This window comes from Colobus angolensis, unplaced genomic scaffold (genome assembly GCF_000951035.1).
Source record: "Colobus angolensis palliatus isolate OR3802 unplaced genomic scaffold, Cang.pa_1.0 Scaffold241, whole genome shotgun sequence".
Classification (NCBI taxonomy): domain Eukaryota; kingdom Metazoa; phylum Chordata; class Mammalia; order Primates; family Cercopithecidae; genus Colobus; species Colobus angolensis.
The window spans coordinates 4,674,200-4,690,240 of record NW_012115611.1 but is presented as its reverse complement, the minus strand read 5'-3'; the positions used below and the strand labels follow the sequence as shown (position 1 = coordinate 4,690,240).

Here is a 16,041-nt window from a genome sequence, read left to right as displayed (position 1 = left end):
TTATATTATATATATATTCTATACTACCATATATTCTACTTTCTTCTTATTAGTATTCTATTGTGTGGAAGTACCATATTTAATCAGTACCCTTTTTTGGATATTTAAGACAGTTTATTGCTCTTAAAATTCTTTCTGTGTTTTAGGTTCAGAAGTTTGACTTCATTCTATGCTGTTTCATAGCAGAAAATAATCAGCACTAATTTTAAGACCCCCTCTTGCTCATTCGTTTGTGTGTTCCCTACCATACTTGTGTGTTTATTAGAAACATTTTCTTATGTATTTGTTCTGGCAAAATGTGAATATTACTTCTTAGTATATGCATCCTTTGTTTAAATAAATGCCATGATGCTCTCTAGGTATTTGTCCTCTAGCTCTTCCACTATTTGCCCTCCTCCCTAAATCTTGAATCCCTAAGTTAGGGTAAGCCTATGAATACTCATGCAAAAGTGAGCCCAAACCTGGATCAGAAGAGTAAAACAAGTAGGGGTAAGAGAAGTTGCATTTCCTTTTCCAGCCTCTTTTGACTACCAGCAGCAACCACATGTCACTTACAATGCTACAGATTCCGTAGTTACATCTAATTGACGTATTCTCAGTCTTTTGGATTGCCCAACCCTGCAGCTTGCAAAGTAAAAACCCACAGAATTAATGAGATTTTGAATATACACATTTAAAAACACTTAACTGCACTAGCAGTTTTTATTCAGAACTGGACAAAGTTCACGGAATTCTGTGAAGGTTAACCCCTACTTTGCAGAGGGAATGGTAGGGACTTAGTAGGTACCTTGTTCTGTTCCCACTCTTCAAATAGTAGTTCTCTCTGTATCTGTTTCCCTTTCTCCGAGATCTTAATTGAGAAAAGTGTTCCGCTACCCAAACCACCAATGCTAAAAAATAAAACGTGATGCCATGAGAGAAGTGTTATGCTAAAGATGACATTGAGTAACTTCCTTTTCTAGGAAGTTCAGAGATCACAGGACAACCCTGTAGATCTAAACCACATCCCTCAGAAAGAACACAACTATCTGAGTCAGTGAGATAACTGTCACATTTACTAGCCCAGTTAGTACTTTGCCCTGTCTAAGAATTTCACAATGAATACATCACTGCCCTATTCCTTTCATGCTCCTATACATTTCCTGGCATAATATTTTCAGTACAAGTTGAATGAATATATCACTGGGGTCAAGCTCAGTTGTCTAGATTGCCCTGGTCTGCAGGATTCCTCCCAGCTTCCATCTCTTTCTCTAAATACTCAACCTTTTATATATTTTATTTTCTGAAATTACTTTAGTGAACTCTTTGGGAAAGCACTTTATTATATTCAATAGAATATAGCAAAGCAATATAAATGATGATGAACAAAAGGAAAGGCATCCTTTTAAATTTTTAAACCAGGAAAGATCAAGAACTTTAAATGACAATTTGATTTCTTCTAAAAAGAAATTGCCTTTGTATTTCCCATTAAGCTTTCTAATTAATTTAGTAAAAGATTCTTGAAACCCTGGAGACAGAACTTTTGGCAGTCTAAAAACTATCCCTGTCTTCCCATGGTAGATACAATTCAATTAGTTTATGTAATGTTTTCTAATAAGTCATTCCATACATATCTAGAAATAGAGCTAAGGGAGAAACATGTTTCCACGACACTCCCTGCGGAATTCTGCTTTTCTATTCCATAAATCAAACTGCAATACCTACAGGATAGTCTACTATGTGCCCTTGGTTTTTCTTAACAAGTTCACATTTTCAGCAAAAGTGGAACAAGTATCATAGCATTTGTTTACAAAAACATACTTAGTTCTATCACTTGTGGGGGGTGGGGATGTACAAGATTACTATCTAAGTTCCAGGCATGACTGGAATATTATACTGAGGTGCACAATTCATTTCTAATTGAAGATGACACTAATTAATCTCTCAGATTATTTTTAACATCATGTAATTTTCCAGTGGATAAATGATATTAATGCAATGGCTTCCATAATAGTCTTGTCAGTATGAGTTTCTGTTTTTAACACTTTTTAAAAGTCACTAAATATTTGTAAGCATAGGTGTCAATTAATGAATAATAATTCTAGAAAATTATCACTTTTCAAGGTAAAATGCTGAGGAAGTATCTTATGTTTGCATATGCAATTATCCTTGAGAATGTAAGAACTCAAGACCTAGAGTGCAAAATGATTCAAGTTAGTTTAGGTTCATTAAGATATCTTTAGATAACTCATTGAAAATAATCAGTTTTACTAATGATGTCATAACTTTCCATAAATTATTTCTCAGAATTATGGGTGCAAATCTTCTTAGTTTACATTATGAAAAATAATGTCATACCATGTTTGTGGTACTATGACATCTGTTTTCTACAATGTAAGTGTGTGTGTGTGTGTGTGTGTGTGTATATATATATATATATACACACACACACCCTAAACTGTAAACTTAAAAGCATATGGTATGATATGGTAGAAGCTAAATATACAGAGGAACATATTTCTTGTTCAAATTAAGTGCCAAAAGATTGAAATAGAGGCTGACTGAGCCTTTGGCCTTCAGAGTGGAGAAGAAAGAAAGATAATATTTACTGATCACATATGATGTTTAAGACACAGTGCCATTATTTTATTTAAGTCTCATAGCACCCCATATGAGGTGGGTGATATTATTGCCATTTTGCACATCAATGTAGTTACAATAAATAAAATACCATTTGTTCAATAAGTAAGTAAAACTATGAGAAATTCTAAAATATTTTTAAGCATAAAAAGTAATAGGTATTATCCAGAGTCTTCTAACTCTACAAGACATTTGCACTTCTGCAGCTATAGGTGTCAGTAATGCTGGACATACATTTGGACAAATGCATGGGAAAAAGTAGGTAATTAAAAGATTATGACTGGATTCAAACTTCAGCTATTACAGGAGAGTTAGGTATTTTACATGGACATAAATCCATTGTGAAGTGTTTGTTCTAAGTATGTGATCAAGCCCAGAAATCCTTTGAAATTTCATGGAAATACTATTAATCATTACCCTAGGAGAGCAGAGTTGAACTGGGGCTGTTTGGGGAAAACTCAGAGGTATGACAGACACTAAGGGCTAGTGAATTCTGTTATTATCTGCAGAGGAAATTTGCTTTAGCACCATTATTGGGGGCAGGGACAGTTCTCTGACATGTTACATGTTTTTATAAAGATTAATAATGATTTTTTTCTTGGTAAATCAGCAGTAGAATATTTGACAGAGTCTTTCTGGTAATAAAAGGTAAAAAAAAAAAAACCCACTATTATAAACATATATTTCAATTAACAGAGGAAGGAAATGTCAAACAGACTTGCACATCAGTTTTTTAGGTTACGTTTAAATAAAAATATAATTTTATTAAAATGGTCAGCCTTATACTAATAATCAAATTTGATTCTCTATTTCTTAACCTAGGACTGCACAACCATGCCTTGTATGAATGAAGGCTTCTGTCAGAAGTCAGCACATGGATTTACTTGCATTTGCCCACGTGGATACACTGGGGCATACTGTGAAAAAAGCATTGATAATTGTGCTGAGCCTGAACTTAATTCAGTCATCTGTCTTAATGGAGGGATTTGTGTTGATGGCCCTGGACACACTTTTGACTGCAGGTCAGTATTTATTTACCCACAAGTAAGTAAATATATATTTAGGAGAGCTTATAAACATCCCACTAGTAATGCACTCTGCAATGTAAATACCAAGTTTTCAAGTAAGATTTTATCTCATATATATATATATATATATATATATATATATATATATATATATATATATATATGCACAACTTAGAAAATAACAGTTACAAAATGGCATTGCTTATATTTTCCAAATATCGTACATTCATATCATGCCCAAGTTTTGCTTTCCCAGTTAAATCATCCCTCATTTTATAATTGTTTTTTATCTCTTCTCCTTTCTCAAAGTGGGTTTTTATTCTTGTTCTCGAATATTTTATACCAAATGAATGATTTGTTAATATTTCACATTTATAGCATAATTCCTAGCCAGAGATTCATTTCTGTTACTACTATGCCTATCTCTTGAGATCTTAATAAGTTATAAAAATTTTATTTGAGTTATAAAAGCAAATTATTCTATCACTATATTTTTAAACCACTTTTTAAAGGTATAGTTTTTAACTTTTTAGGAGATGAATTTTTTTTCCTTTGTTATTTCTGATTATATAATATATCCAATTGATTGCTCATTTGAGAATTTAGTCACTATCTGTTCAACTTGTAAAATAACAACTGAACCCAGGTATTAAAAAATATACACACACACTTTACCTCCTTTCAGTCTCATTTGTGCCAGGATGATGTTAAGTTAAAATTTTTGAACTGTATTTCTGTCATATATCTTAAATTACTGACAGGTTTGCCATGTATATCTTGATATATAGTTATTTACTAGTAAAGAATACTTATCATTTCTATATTTTATTATTTCTTTTTAAGACACTAATATATTCTGTCTTCTATACAGTACTGTCACTTCCCTATTTTCTATGTTCAATATCTAGGGTGTGTTTTGCCTATTTTTATATTTTGATATCTACTGGATCATTTTATTTGGTGTATATCTCTAGTAAGACACACATAGATGCTAATTTCATGTAAGTTCAAGAATATTAACTTACATTTAGCATAGGCAAACCATGTTTATTTATTATTATGACATAGATATTAGTTATTACACATTGCCTAACATGCCATTTTTGTTTGCTATACACATGCGCCAGACATGTGTGTGTACCTGTGTGTGTATTTTAAATCCTTCTTTCTCGTGTCTTGTGTTTTGAACATGCTTTCTGTTTATTGTACTTTTGTAGTTTGATATAATATAGTACACATGATTTTTATACAAATGGAAATTATACAAAACAAAATTATTAAAATGACCACTGCAAGGATTATCAGGGTTATAACCTAATAATTGCCTGGACTAAATCATTACTCATAAATTGAACATGTATTTCTGATGGATACAGTGTTAAAAATCAGAATTCAATTCATGGGAATACATTTTGTTCAATAAAAAAATTTATTATCAAAATAAGTAAACATAAACCTACAATGTACATTTTTACGATCTGTTAGTATTTGTTAAATCAAGCACTGTAAGAGCTCTTAGTCCATTCAGTGTTGCTGTGACAGAATAACAGAGACTAGAAAAGAGGTTCATTTGGCTTATGCTTCAAGTGACTGAAAAGCCCAGAGCATGGCCGAGGCATCTGTTTGGCTTCTGGCGAGGGTTTCATGCTGCACCATAGGATGGCAGAGACGTGAATGTGGAAGCTGGAATGAAAAAAGGACAACACGGGAGAGGCATCCTTGCTTTCTGATACCCACTCGAACCAGAACGAATCCCTTCTTGAGAGAATGAATCTAGTCTCATGAGAAAGGCTTTAATCTATTTTAAAGATCTATTCACTGTGTAAGGCACCACCTCCCAACATTGCTGCACTAGGAATTAAGGTTCCAACATGAGTTTTGGTGTGGACATCTAAACCATAGCAAGCTCCTTTATAAATATTCCTTTTAGGGAAAAGTTATTTATGGGCTAGCTAGGTTCATTTTTTTTTTACAGCATGAAGCCAGTGGAATTCAGATTAAAGATGCCTGCTCTTTTTCTTGGCATATTTCCCAGGGACGAGCATGGGCATTCATTACTGCTATAAAGTTATTCAAATTGTATTTAAATATGAGTCATCTGTCTCCAAAATTATCATTGCTGATTCAATGTGTTTAAAATCCCCTGAAGATCTGTCAATGGTAATGCCGTGGGAAGTGCAGTTTCTATTGGGACTCCATGCTGCAGTTGGTGCCAAGTCAACACAGTCCTTCGATAGTTTACTTACCAAAGAAAACTCATATTCTAGGAGGTAGTGCTTTTCAAGTTAAATTATCAGATTTGTTCATGGGTTAAGGGTTAATCTATAATATGTTTATGCAAAATCATAATAAAATTATTATTTTATATTTAGAAAAAGAAATTGAACTTATTGTTCTGAGTCCTATTTTGTGTTCTCTAAATTTAATTAAAAAGAATCATGTCACTGTTAAAAACCTGGTAAAATATTTTGTTGTTATTATCTTTATACTATTTTTGCTTCAGTGTTTATGCCAATCATAGTAAAAGTTAATGTCTTCATTCTAGTTGCTGGTTTGTTGATGAGTTTGCTAAGGTTTGTTGACTTTAATTGGGAAAATTACTCAACTTTATAACTTTGCACCTTAAGGGTATTTATCCTGAGGTCTTACTTGCAAGGAAAACTATTTTATTAAAATATTTCAGCTTTTAATGACCTGCAGAATATTCCATAGGCTTATTCTTATAATTATTTTAGAATTTTTTTCCAATTGAAATTTAACACTGAATGACATTAAACAAACAAAAAAGATAAAGACTGCACTACCCTTTTAAATTGCCAGTAATTTGTTTAATTCCTAACCTAAAATATTTTGCCATGTTGTAAGATTCACGTATTAATTTTAACTTGGTGAAATGTAAATTTCTTAGATCTTATCTTTGACTGAGGATGATACAGTAAATGCTGTCAGTTTGCTTTCATCTCCATCATTGCAAAAATGAAACCAAGGAATGGTCTATTTTCCTGAATGCTGTATGTTATAAATTCAGTTGATTCACTTCTTTCACAAAAGTTAACATGACTTTTATTTAATTAAAAACCACATAGAAAATATTTATTCCAATGACTGACATATAGAGAACTTATAATTTAATTCCCTTCTTTTTTTATTTCTGGAGTTTTAAGTATTTATTCAAAATATGTGGTGTTATATGTTTCTCTTATTTATTTTTTCAACTCGGGAGAATTTTTTAAAATTATTATTCTATTTGTCTTATGCAGATTGATACTGATTCACTCATTCTGCATTCTACTTTGGGTGGCAACATTGCTTACATATTGTATATCACACATTACAAAAGTTCCTTTGATGAAGTTTTTTTATTTCCTTTTTTAAAATTTTCAACTTTTATTATAGACTAAACGACACATATACAGGTATGTTACAGGGGTACATTACTTGATGCTGAGACTTGGGATCCCAAAAATCCCATCACCTAGGCCGTAAGCCTATGTCCCCTTTTCTCCCTTCTGCATTTAGTCATCCCCATTGTCTGTTGTTCCCATCTTTATGATCATGTGTATTCAATGTTTAGCTCCCACTTACATGGAGAACGTATGGTATTTGGTTTTCTATTCTTGTGTTAGGTCATTTATGATCATGGCTTCCAACTCCACTCATGTTTCTGCAAAGGGCATAATTTCATTATGTTTTATGGCTGTCTAGTACTCTATAGAGTATATGTATCACATTTTCTTTTTCCGATCCACTCTTGATGGGCACCTAGGTTGATTCTATATCCTTGCTATTGTGAATAACACAACTTAAAACTCTGTCCTTCGTGTATTTCACTTTTTTCAATCTTTATGTTTTTGTTCTTTCTCACATTTTTGTTTACTTCTCAAACTTTTATACAGTTTTTCTGAAATTTTCTTATTTTAGTCTCTTTTATTTTTTAATGCGCCTTAATTGTTCATTATTTTCATTCATTGTAAATGTAACACCCACTTAAAAAGCCATATTATTATCTTCTGTTTACAAAGTAGTTTATTCCAAGAGTGACATTTTTTTCAAAGTTCATATAGCTGAACTCATCTTTTTATTGTTACAGAATTAAGTTGACTCAGAGTGTCAGTTTCTATCATTTTATATCCCTGCTTTGTTGATCTTCATTGTCGTTACCCAGATATATCAGAAGACCACTTTCATATCCTAACTCTATTTGCCAGATTCTTATTTTTTGATTTATTTCTGTGTCTCCTAGACTATTTTAAATGATAAGGCTGAACGATTAAATGTCTCGGCAGAGGCAAGCATTAATAATACACAGGAACACCCATGAAAGCCTATTTTTACTACATGTGTTGTGGTTGCCAGGGTCTAAGGATCAAATTACTGCACAAATATGAGTCTAATAATCTCCCTTTACTATTAAATTTTGAGTATTGGACCTCTCCAGGTCAGAGGTGTATCAGATTTACGCTTTGTTCATTGCTGATTTCTCTCATGAATACATTTTATTGTTTTAAATTATTTTAGAACTAAGGCAATGGTACATAATTAAGATAGCTAGTATTCATTAAAAAAAAAAAAAGTCTTCCTGATACAGTAACTAAATTTTGAAAGATAGGTAGATTTTTTGTTTTTTGGCAAGGATACATTTGTTATGGTAGTTAGCACAGATATACATACAGAAGAGTTTTATTTTGATGAAGAAAGAAAAAAAATTATCAAGAAACCCAGATTAGATATAATTTTTTACACTTTGAGTTCAATGGTCTTGTCTAATATTCTCAGGCACATTTAGAGCCACTGAACCTGTTAGGAATTTATTTTCTATGCAACAGATTTGTACATTTATAAGTTGGTTTATATATGGAGTCCTTTCAAAGCAAAATATACCTCATGTTGTCTCAGTTAAATTATGTATTTGATATATACAAATATAAAGCTAGCTATAAACCCATTATATTTATTGTTGTTATGTAACTATAAAAATGTTTTAAAGTTCAATGAAAGCTATAAGCCTAATTGAATTGTTACCATAAAATGCTAATTTAATGTGATACACTCTGATGTTGCTACCTTGTGACATTGTCTACATCAGTGTCCTATTGCTTCAGTGTGCTAGTTGAAAATATAATTCTTCCAAAGTATGTTTCATACTGTAAATCTTTAGTGTGCTATAAAATGATCATAGGTAGATTCTTTAAACAGGAAGGGAAGGGAAGAGAAGGGAAGGGAAGGGAAGAAGGGAAGAGAAGAAGGGAAGGAAAGAAAGGAAGGGAAGAAAAGAAGGGAAGGGAGGAAGGAAGGAGAGAGGAAGGAAGGAGGGAGGAAGGAAAGTAGTAAAGAAAGGAGGGAGGGAGAAAGGAAGTAAAAAAAGGAGGGAGGGAGGGAGGGAGGGAGGGAGGAAGGGAAGGAAGGACTTAAGCCTGACTCTTTGGAAAGTGACTCTAGATAGTAAAATGAATGAACCACTGACATATAGTTAGTCTCCTTATTACTGTGGACAAATACATAGGCAGTATTGCTTTGCATACTGAAATAAAATAAAAGCTAACTGTTTCAAGCAAAATAAGCTAGTATTTCTTTTAGATAAACAGTTACTTAGATTTTAGATGTACAGTAACATATCATTCTATAACTATACTTCAGGTGATTTATAGAGAAGTGAATGGACATTTTAAACACCTAAACTTATTTTTAGTAATGTATGTTTTAGACAATCCAAACATTTAAGTGATTGACTTTATATTACTTAATGAAGAAATGCCAATCTAATAATATGCACATCTGAAGTAGAGAAAAGTTACATGACAAATAATAGATAAGATTTTCAAAGTCTTTGCCATTCTCAAACTATATGCAATTTAAAATAATTGAAAATATTTTTGTACAGAAAATATAATACCTGATGATTTCATTTCTAGTTGTAAACTCAATTGAGTTTTAGGGCTGAGGGAGATTATAGAGATTACCTTTAGTGTCCTAGTTATTGCATAGGTGACAAGGCAAAGACCTAAAGAGGTTTGTACTCTGTCAATCATCAAAACTGAAGTCAGAATCAGTGGGAAAGTCAATACTAGAATTCAATGCATTGCTCATTTATTTTTATTATAGTATATTTTATTTGAAATATGAAATGCAAGAGAAAAAAAATATATAGTAAAAAGAGAAGAAATATTTATAGTCAGATATCATGACTATTCTCCTTGCAGTTAAACATCTACATTGTATTTTATTTCCTGGCGCAAAGTTTAAAGACATTAATGACTTTGTTCAGTGTAATAATGGCTGCTTTCGGAAATCCATAAGTATTATTAACCATGTGTAACACTTTAATAGCATTTTAATGCATGTAAGTTTTATGAAACTATAAAAACTATGTTGAAATTACACTAAAATTCAAATTAGACTCACACAGCAGAGGACTACAGAAATAAGCAAAAACATTAAATATAACTTTTTTCAATCTGTAGATTACACAGAATTTAGGAAATAATTTATAAAACAAAGCACTGAGACACAAAGATAGTTGGTTTGTTTTTAATATGTTAAACCCCATTCCAGGCATTTTTTCTTTCCATAGTGCTCTCTGCCTTTGCCTTACAGAGTCCTCATCCATCCCCACAACTTTCCCACCATCCAGCTCCAAATTTCCCTTTAATCTTATATGATTTTTTCCCAGATTTGATTCTCCTTGGTCATTATCTCCATATTTTTGAAGTGTTTCATGTTCTTGTCCTTATTATTTACTTAAGCTTTATTACTCTTTCTACCGTGAAATGAGCATAATTAATTCACAGTAATTATATGCTAAAAGATTAGTAAGCTTTAATATTTGATTCCTCACAGTTTCAAGTTTCTTTTTAAAAAGATGGCAGGAAAATCAGTAAAAGTGAATTATTTTTAATTATATATTCTTAGGGACCACAATGTCCTGTGATATTGTTAAATAAACTATTTGAAAGAAGTAATCCATACTGGTATCATATAGAGGAAGGACAGATGCTATTTTCTTATATGATTAGATAAAAATCTCCAAAATAAAGGCTAAGAGAAGTTAGGTAACTTATCATGGTTACAGTGTAGGGATATTGATTGTACACTAATCCATTTTCAACTCTCATTAATCAACTTAGCTTGAAGTTAATTAGTTTCACAACTTGGAAAAAGATGTTGGTATTTTAATAGCCATGGTTTAGGTGACATTTTATTAAATAGAGATTCTGTTTTCAAAAATAAAAGATGGAATATGTAATACTCTAAATTTATGACTAAATTATTACTTCACAACATGGAGAGATTCAAATTTAAAACATCAACCTATTTTAATTTTTTAATATAAAGTATTCTTATTAGTAATTATGTTGTAATTTTAAAATTATATTGTATCCATCAAATTAGTAAGACTTTTCCTATATTCGCATGTAAGTTTTTTTATAATTTCATTTCATCATAATGAAATATTTTTCTGATGATCTCCTAAACTATCATAACCCTTATAATTACTTACTGAATATTTTTCTTTGTTCATGTTTTAAATAAAATTACTAGAATTTCAAATTTCCTTAGGATTTTTTAAATTACGTATTTTTGTACTTTAGTTCTCTAAATCAGAACTTTTGCAATACTTAACAGATTTTTCAAATATTATAAATAAATTGAATCAATCTAAAATATATTTTTACTAAATAAATATTATTATAAAATAATAAATTAGAATTGCATTAACATGTGCGTATTTCCAGCTTTTGCATAACCTTTGGAACTGATTTTGAATATAATACCTTACACACCTTTCCTGTTTAGTCCTCTGATGATTTCCACTTTTCTTAGTCATTTCATAGATAAATAAATGAAAATATATTTTGAGTAGTGAGAATTCATTATAGTTTGCCTTTCAAAATACCTGGCAATAATTTATGATCAAATTATTACTCGTGAAAGGTAAATCTAGATTATTTTCTAGATAAAATCAATGTCAACTATACTAACTGTGATGGTAAACCACAGTTAGTGATCACATGTTCAATCAAAAATTTAAACAAGTAACAGAAAAAGCCTGTGCATTCAATATAATAGATTTTATTCTATAAAACATAAGCAGTGTTTGCCCATAAGCATCAAGTTCAATTTTAAACATACATCTGTTTATTCCATTTGGGGATACAATTAAGGTCACTTTATTACCATAAGCAGAAAATAAAATGAGACTACTCATTTAATTCACCAAGTGAATTTACATTAAAGAGTATTTGATTTCCACATAAAATTACACTGAAAATTGGCAACTGCTGTGTTTTTTTAGGCAACCAATTGATTTCAAAATAAGATTAAAAATTTAAAAAGTTAATTTCATGGTTCATCTAATTATTTTATAACTTAATTCAGCAAATATTTCTTGGAAAACTACTATGTACAAAAAAATCATTGCAGCTGGAATTTGAAAATTGAGAAATCATAGCTGTACCTGTATTTCCTTCAGAAGTTCTTATAAATAGATTTTAGCAGAAGAAAATATGTATGTGATATATTTTAATAGGATGATTATGTCCATTCAAAATTACAAATTAGTTTTAGTCTCCAATCATAAATATGTGAATTTTTTTGTATATTAAAATATATTTATGATTGTTTCACAAACAAATACACAGATATATTCAAATTCCTTTCCTTTGATGAAGTAGAAATAATTTTCTATTGTTTGAAACACCTTTATCAAACATAGGTTGCTTTACTATATCATCAGAGTCCAAGAGCCAAAGAGAAGCATATATGACCCATAGGATCAGACATGACTAATTACAATTCTGTATTTCTTGAAATCAAAAGGAAAAATGAAGGAAAAAAAGTAAACAATTTAACCATATTAGAGAGTTGTGACATTAATAATTATTGTTTTATGATAGCTTATTTGGCATAATTACCAGACAGCTAATGAGTTTGGTGGTTTTCTGCGGCAAGATAGAGAAATATTAAAAAATGTTTCACCATTTAAATTTTGGTAAGAATAAAAGTGAATTGTTATATGTCACACTTCTTTTAATTTACTAGAGTGTGAAAATAAGTAAATATTGATGTCCAGTTCTACTATCTTTACTATTAATTGCTATACCACTTTACTAATTCCTATCAAAGTTAATCTTTAATAATACTAAACAACTTATACCAAGTATACTGGATTTTCTAGAGAAAGAGTTCAAATGATTTTAACTGATAAATATCAAATGGCTGTCTCAATGCACAATGTGATGCCTGTAATCAATAACAAGTTTACTGTAATAAATTACATACCATCCAGATAATTTTAATTATAGGTGTGGCCCATCTGGACCAGCCACTGCAAAGACACTAGCTGCAGTAGGTGAGGCACAGCCAGGGTTACCCTCCACAGAGCAGGCAGGAACCACGCCCCCTTCCAAGTTCGTTGGGTGAGAGCCCCGCCCTCCCGGGCGCAGCTGCAGCCACCCAGCCATGGCTGTGAACCCAGGCATCCCTGTGCTCTGGGGGCCCTGGGAAACCCACCCCATGGCCCCACAGTGTTGGAAGTACCTGCTCTTGCTGCATGGACCCTCCTCAATCCTGGCACCTGCTCCAATTTTGGAGCAAGACTCAGGCCAAGCCTAGGTGCTGTCAGGACCAGCCAGGTGTGCCCATGCTTGGGGTTCTGCTGACATGCCAGCCCTCTGCCACCTTGGCCCCCTCCAGACTTTGGGTGCTGACAAGCACAAGAGGGAGGCCAAGGGGATGCTGAGGGTGGCTCCCTGTGGACCCACAGATGCCCCTCCATAAGAACAGCCTGAGTGCCTTGGACAACATGATTGATGGTGGCAGAAGGCAGACAGGTTCCTGGGCAGAAAGGGGTGGGTCCCCATTGATGCCTCACCTTCAAGCCAGGGAAGCCCTGAAGCATGGGGCCAGACTGTCAGTTCTGGGTGGAGTCTACTGCGGGATTTAGAACTCATGGTGCTTTTTCCAGACGCAACCACGGCCAATCAGCACACACTTCCTCCCTTCTGAAGCCTATAAACCACCCCCGCCACACACCTTCAGTGCCCCTACTCAGCCAGACTCAGAGAGACATCTGGACGACCAGCTGGGGAAAGGAGCTACCCAATTTGAGTCTCCTTGACTTGTAGGGACAACCTGCCTATGAAAAGGAGCTACCCACTCGAGATTTCCTCTCTGCAGAGAGCTGGAAAGTAGCTACCCATTCTGGGTCTCCTGCAGAAAGGAACTACCCACTTCGGGTCTCCTAAGTGCTGTTCTACTGCTCAATGAAGCTCCTCTCCAAGCTTCTGAGGACCACATGACATCTCCAAGCTTTTGGGAACCACTGCATTCCCCTCGTCCAGATGTGGGTGCCTGCAGTGGGAGCTACCTGCAGTACATCTAGTCCAGCAGTAGCCTTGCATGGAGCCGGCATTTGTGCCAGCTCCTGGAGCTGCCCACTCCACCACAGCAGCTGGTGTCTTCACAGCAGCCACTCCACAGGGCTTGCGGCTACCATCAGTTTAGCCAAATAATTGTGGCAAATCAATCTAGTCTCAGCAGATGTTTATTAAGAGATAAATAGATGATAAATGATAGACAGATGATTAGACACATAGATAGATGATACATAAAATCTCTTTACATAAATCAAACTGGCAAAGAACTGATTTTAACCAGGGAACTCACTGGTAACTTTCTTTTTTTTTTTTTTTTTTGAGACGGAGTCTCGCTCTGTCGCCCAAGCTGGAGTGCAGTGGCCAGATCTCAGCTCACTGCAAGCTCCGCCTCCCAGGTTCACGCCATTCTCCTGCCTCAGCCTCCCGAGTAGCTGGGACTACAGGCGCCCGCCACCTCGCCCGGCTAGTTTTTTGTATTTTTTTAGTAGAGACGGGGTTTCACCATGTTAGCCAGGATGGTCTCGATCTCCTGACCTTGTGATCCGCCCGCCTCGGCCTCCCAAAGTGCTGGGATTACAGGCTTGAGCCACCGTGCCCGACCTACTGGTAACTTTCATCTTTAGATAGTTATTAAGAGAGAATAAACAGAAAAGGGATGATGCTAAAAATAACTTACCTTCATATTTTAATTTTGCACTAACACTTTAGATAAATTAGTAGTGTGAAAAGATGAAATATGAATGAAGAAGTATCAATTTAAAAGAATTTTATGAATTAGGATAATGTAAAATTAAGTTTATTTTGTTTTTTTGTTTTGGTGGCAGCCATTTACAGTATTTGTAGGTCTGCTTCATTTGATAAGAGAAGGTTACCAGGAAAGAGCAAGGGTACTGGAACAGAAAGAATTACACATTCAAAAATCTTGTTTTGTTACTGTTTAGGAAACTTAGAAATTTATTATAACTCGGCCGGACGCGGTGGCTCACTCCTGTAATCCTAGCACTTTGAGAGGCTGAGGCAGGCAGATCACGAGGTCAGGAGTTCGAGACCATCCTGGCTAACACGGTGAAACTCCATCTCTACTAAAAATTAAAAAAAAAAAAAAAAATTAGCCTGGCATGGTGGCGGACGCCTGTAGTCCCAGCTACTCAGGAGGCCGAGGCAGGAGAATAGCATGAACCAGGGAGGCAGAGCTTGCAGTGAGCCGAGATCGCGCCGCTACACTCCAGCCTGAGCAACATAGCAAAACTCTGTCTCAAAAATTAATAATAAATAAATAATAAATAAAAAATAAAATAAAAAAGACATTTATTATAACTCTCATAACAAATTAGTCTCATTTATTAAATAGCATGGTCTACACTAATTTTGCACCAACACTTTAGATAAATTAGTAGTGTGAAATCAGAATGTTAATTCCGTATTAATCAGAATGTGGCAGGAAACTTCATGAGGCAGGCAAAGATAAATTGGCAAAGATAAACTTGTTTGGAGAATCTCTCCTCAGCAACTAGTTGAGACAGGTATGGAACATTTCTTTCTATCCTTTCCACTTCCTTCTTTCTCCTCATGAAGCCTGGCTTGCCAATCTATGGCATAGGTGATTATGAAATAATTAGAATAAAATTATCATATGATTTTCTCTCTTCTTTGTACTCTTTTCCTCTTTGATATAATTCTGACACACCTATTAGCCTTTTCATTTTAAATAAAAGAATTTTAATAAAATACATTTAAAAGAATTGGAAAAACACATAATGGCTAAATATCTGTAAAATGTTCAATTAATCAACAAAGGTAGAAATTTAGAGAGTCAGTTATCATCAACCCAGAGTATATAACAATTTCAGCAGCCTTTTCTTCTTTTAAAAAGTGGATACAAAAACATGTTAAATTATATGTAAGTAACTTTGGATGTGAAACATTCCACACCTTTATTTATTTATTTATTTATTTATTTATTTTTATTATACTTTAAGTTCTAGGGTAAATGTGCATAACGTGAAGGTTTGTTACAT

At 33.4% G+C, this 16,041-nt stretch overlaps 1 protein-coding gene across 2 annotated transcripts in view; it reads left to right on the top strand.

Moving 5' to 3' along the window:
• Positions 1-16,041, top strand: part of EYS (eyes shut homolog (Drosophila)) — a 2,062,375-nt gene that overhangs the window by 925,639 nt on the left and 1,120,695 nt on the right. For both annotated transcript variants that reach the window (XM_011945635.1, XM_011945634.1), the window contains exon 22: positions 3,442-3,641. In XM_011945635.1, coding sequence (XP_011801025.1) covers positions 3,442-3,641 — 200 coding nt within the window. The remainder of the gene's footprint in view (positions 1-3,441; positions 3,642-16,041) is intronic.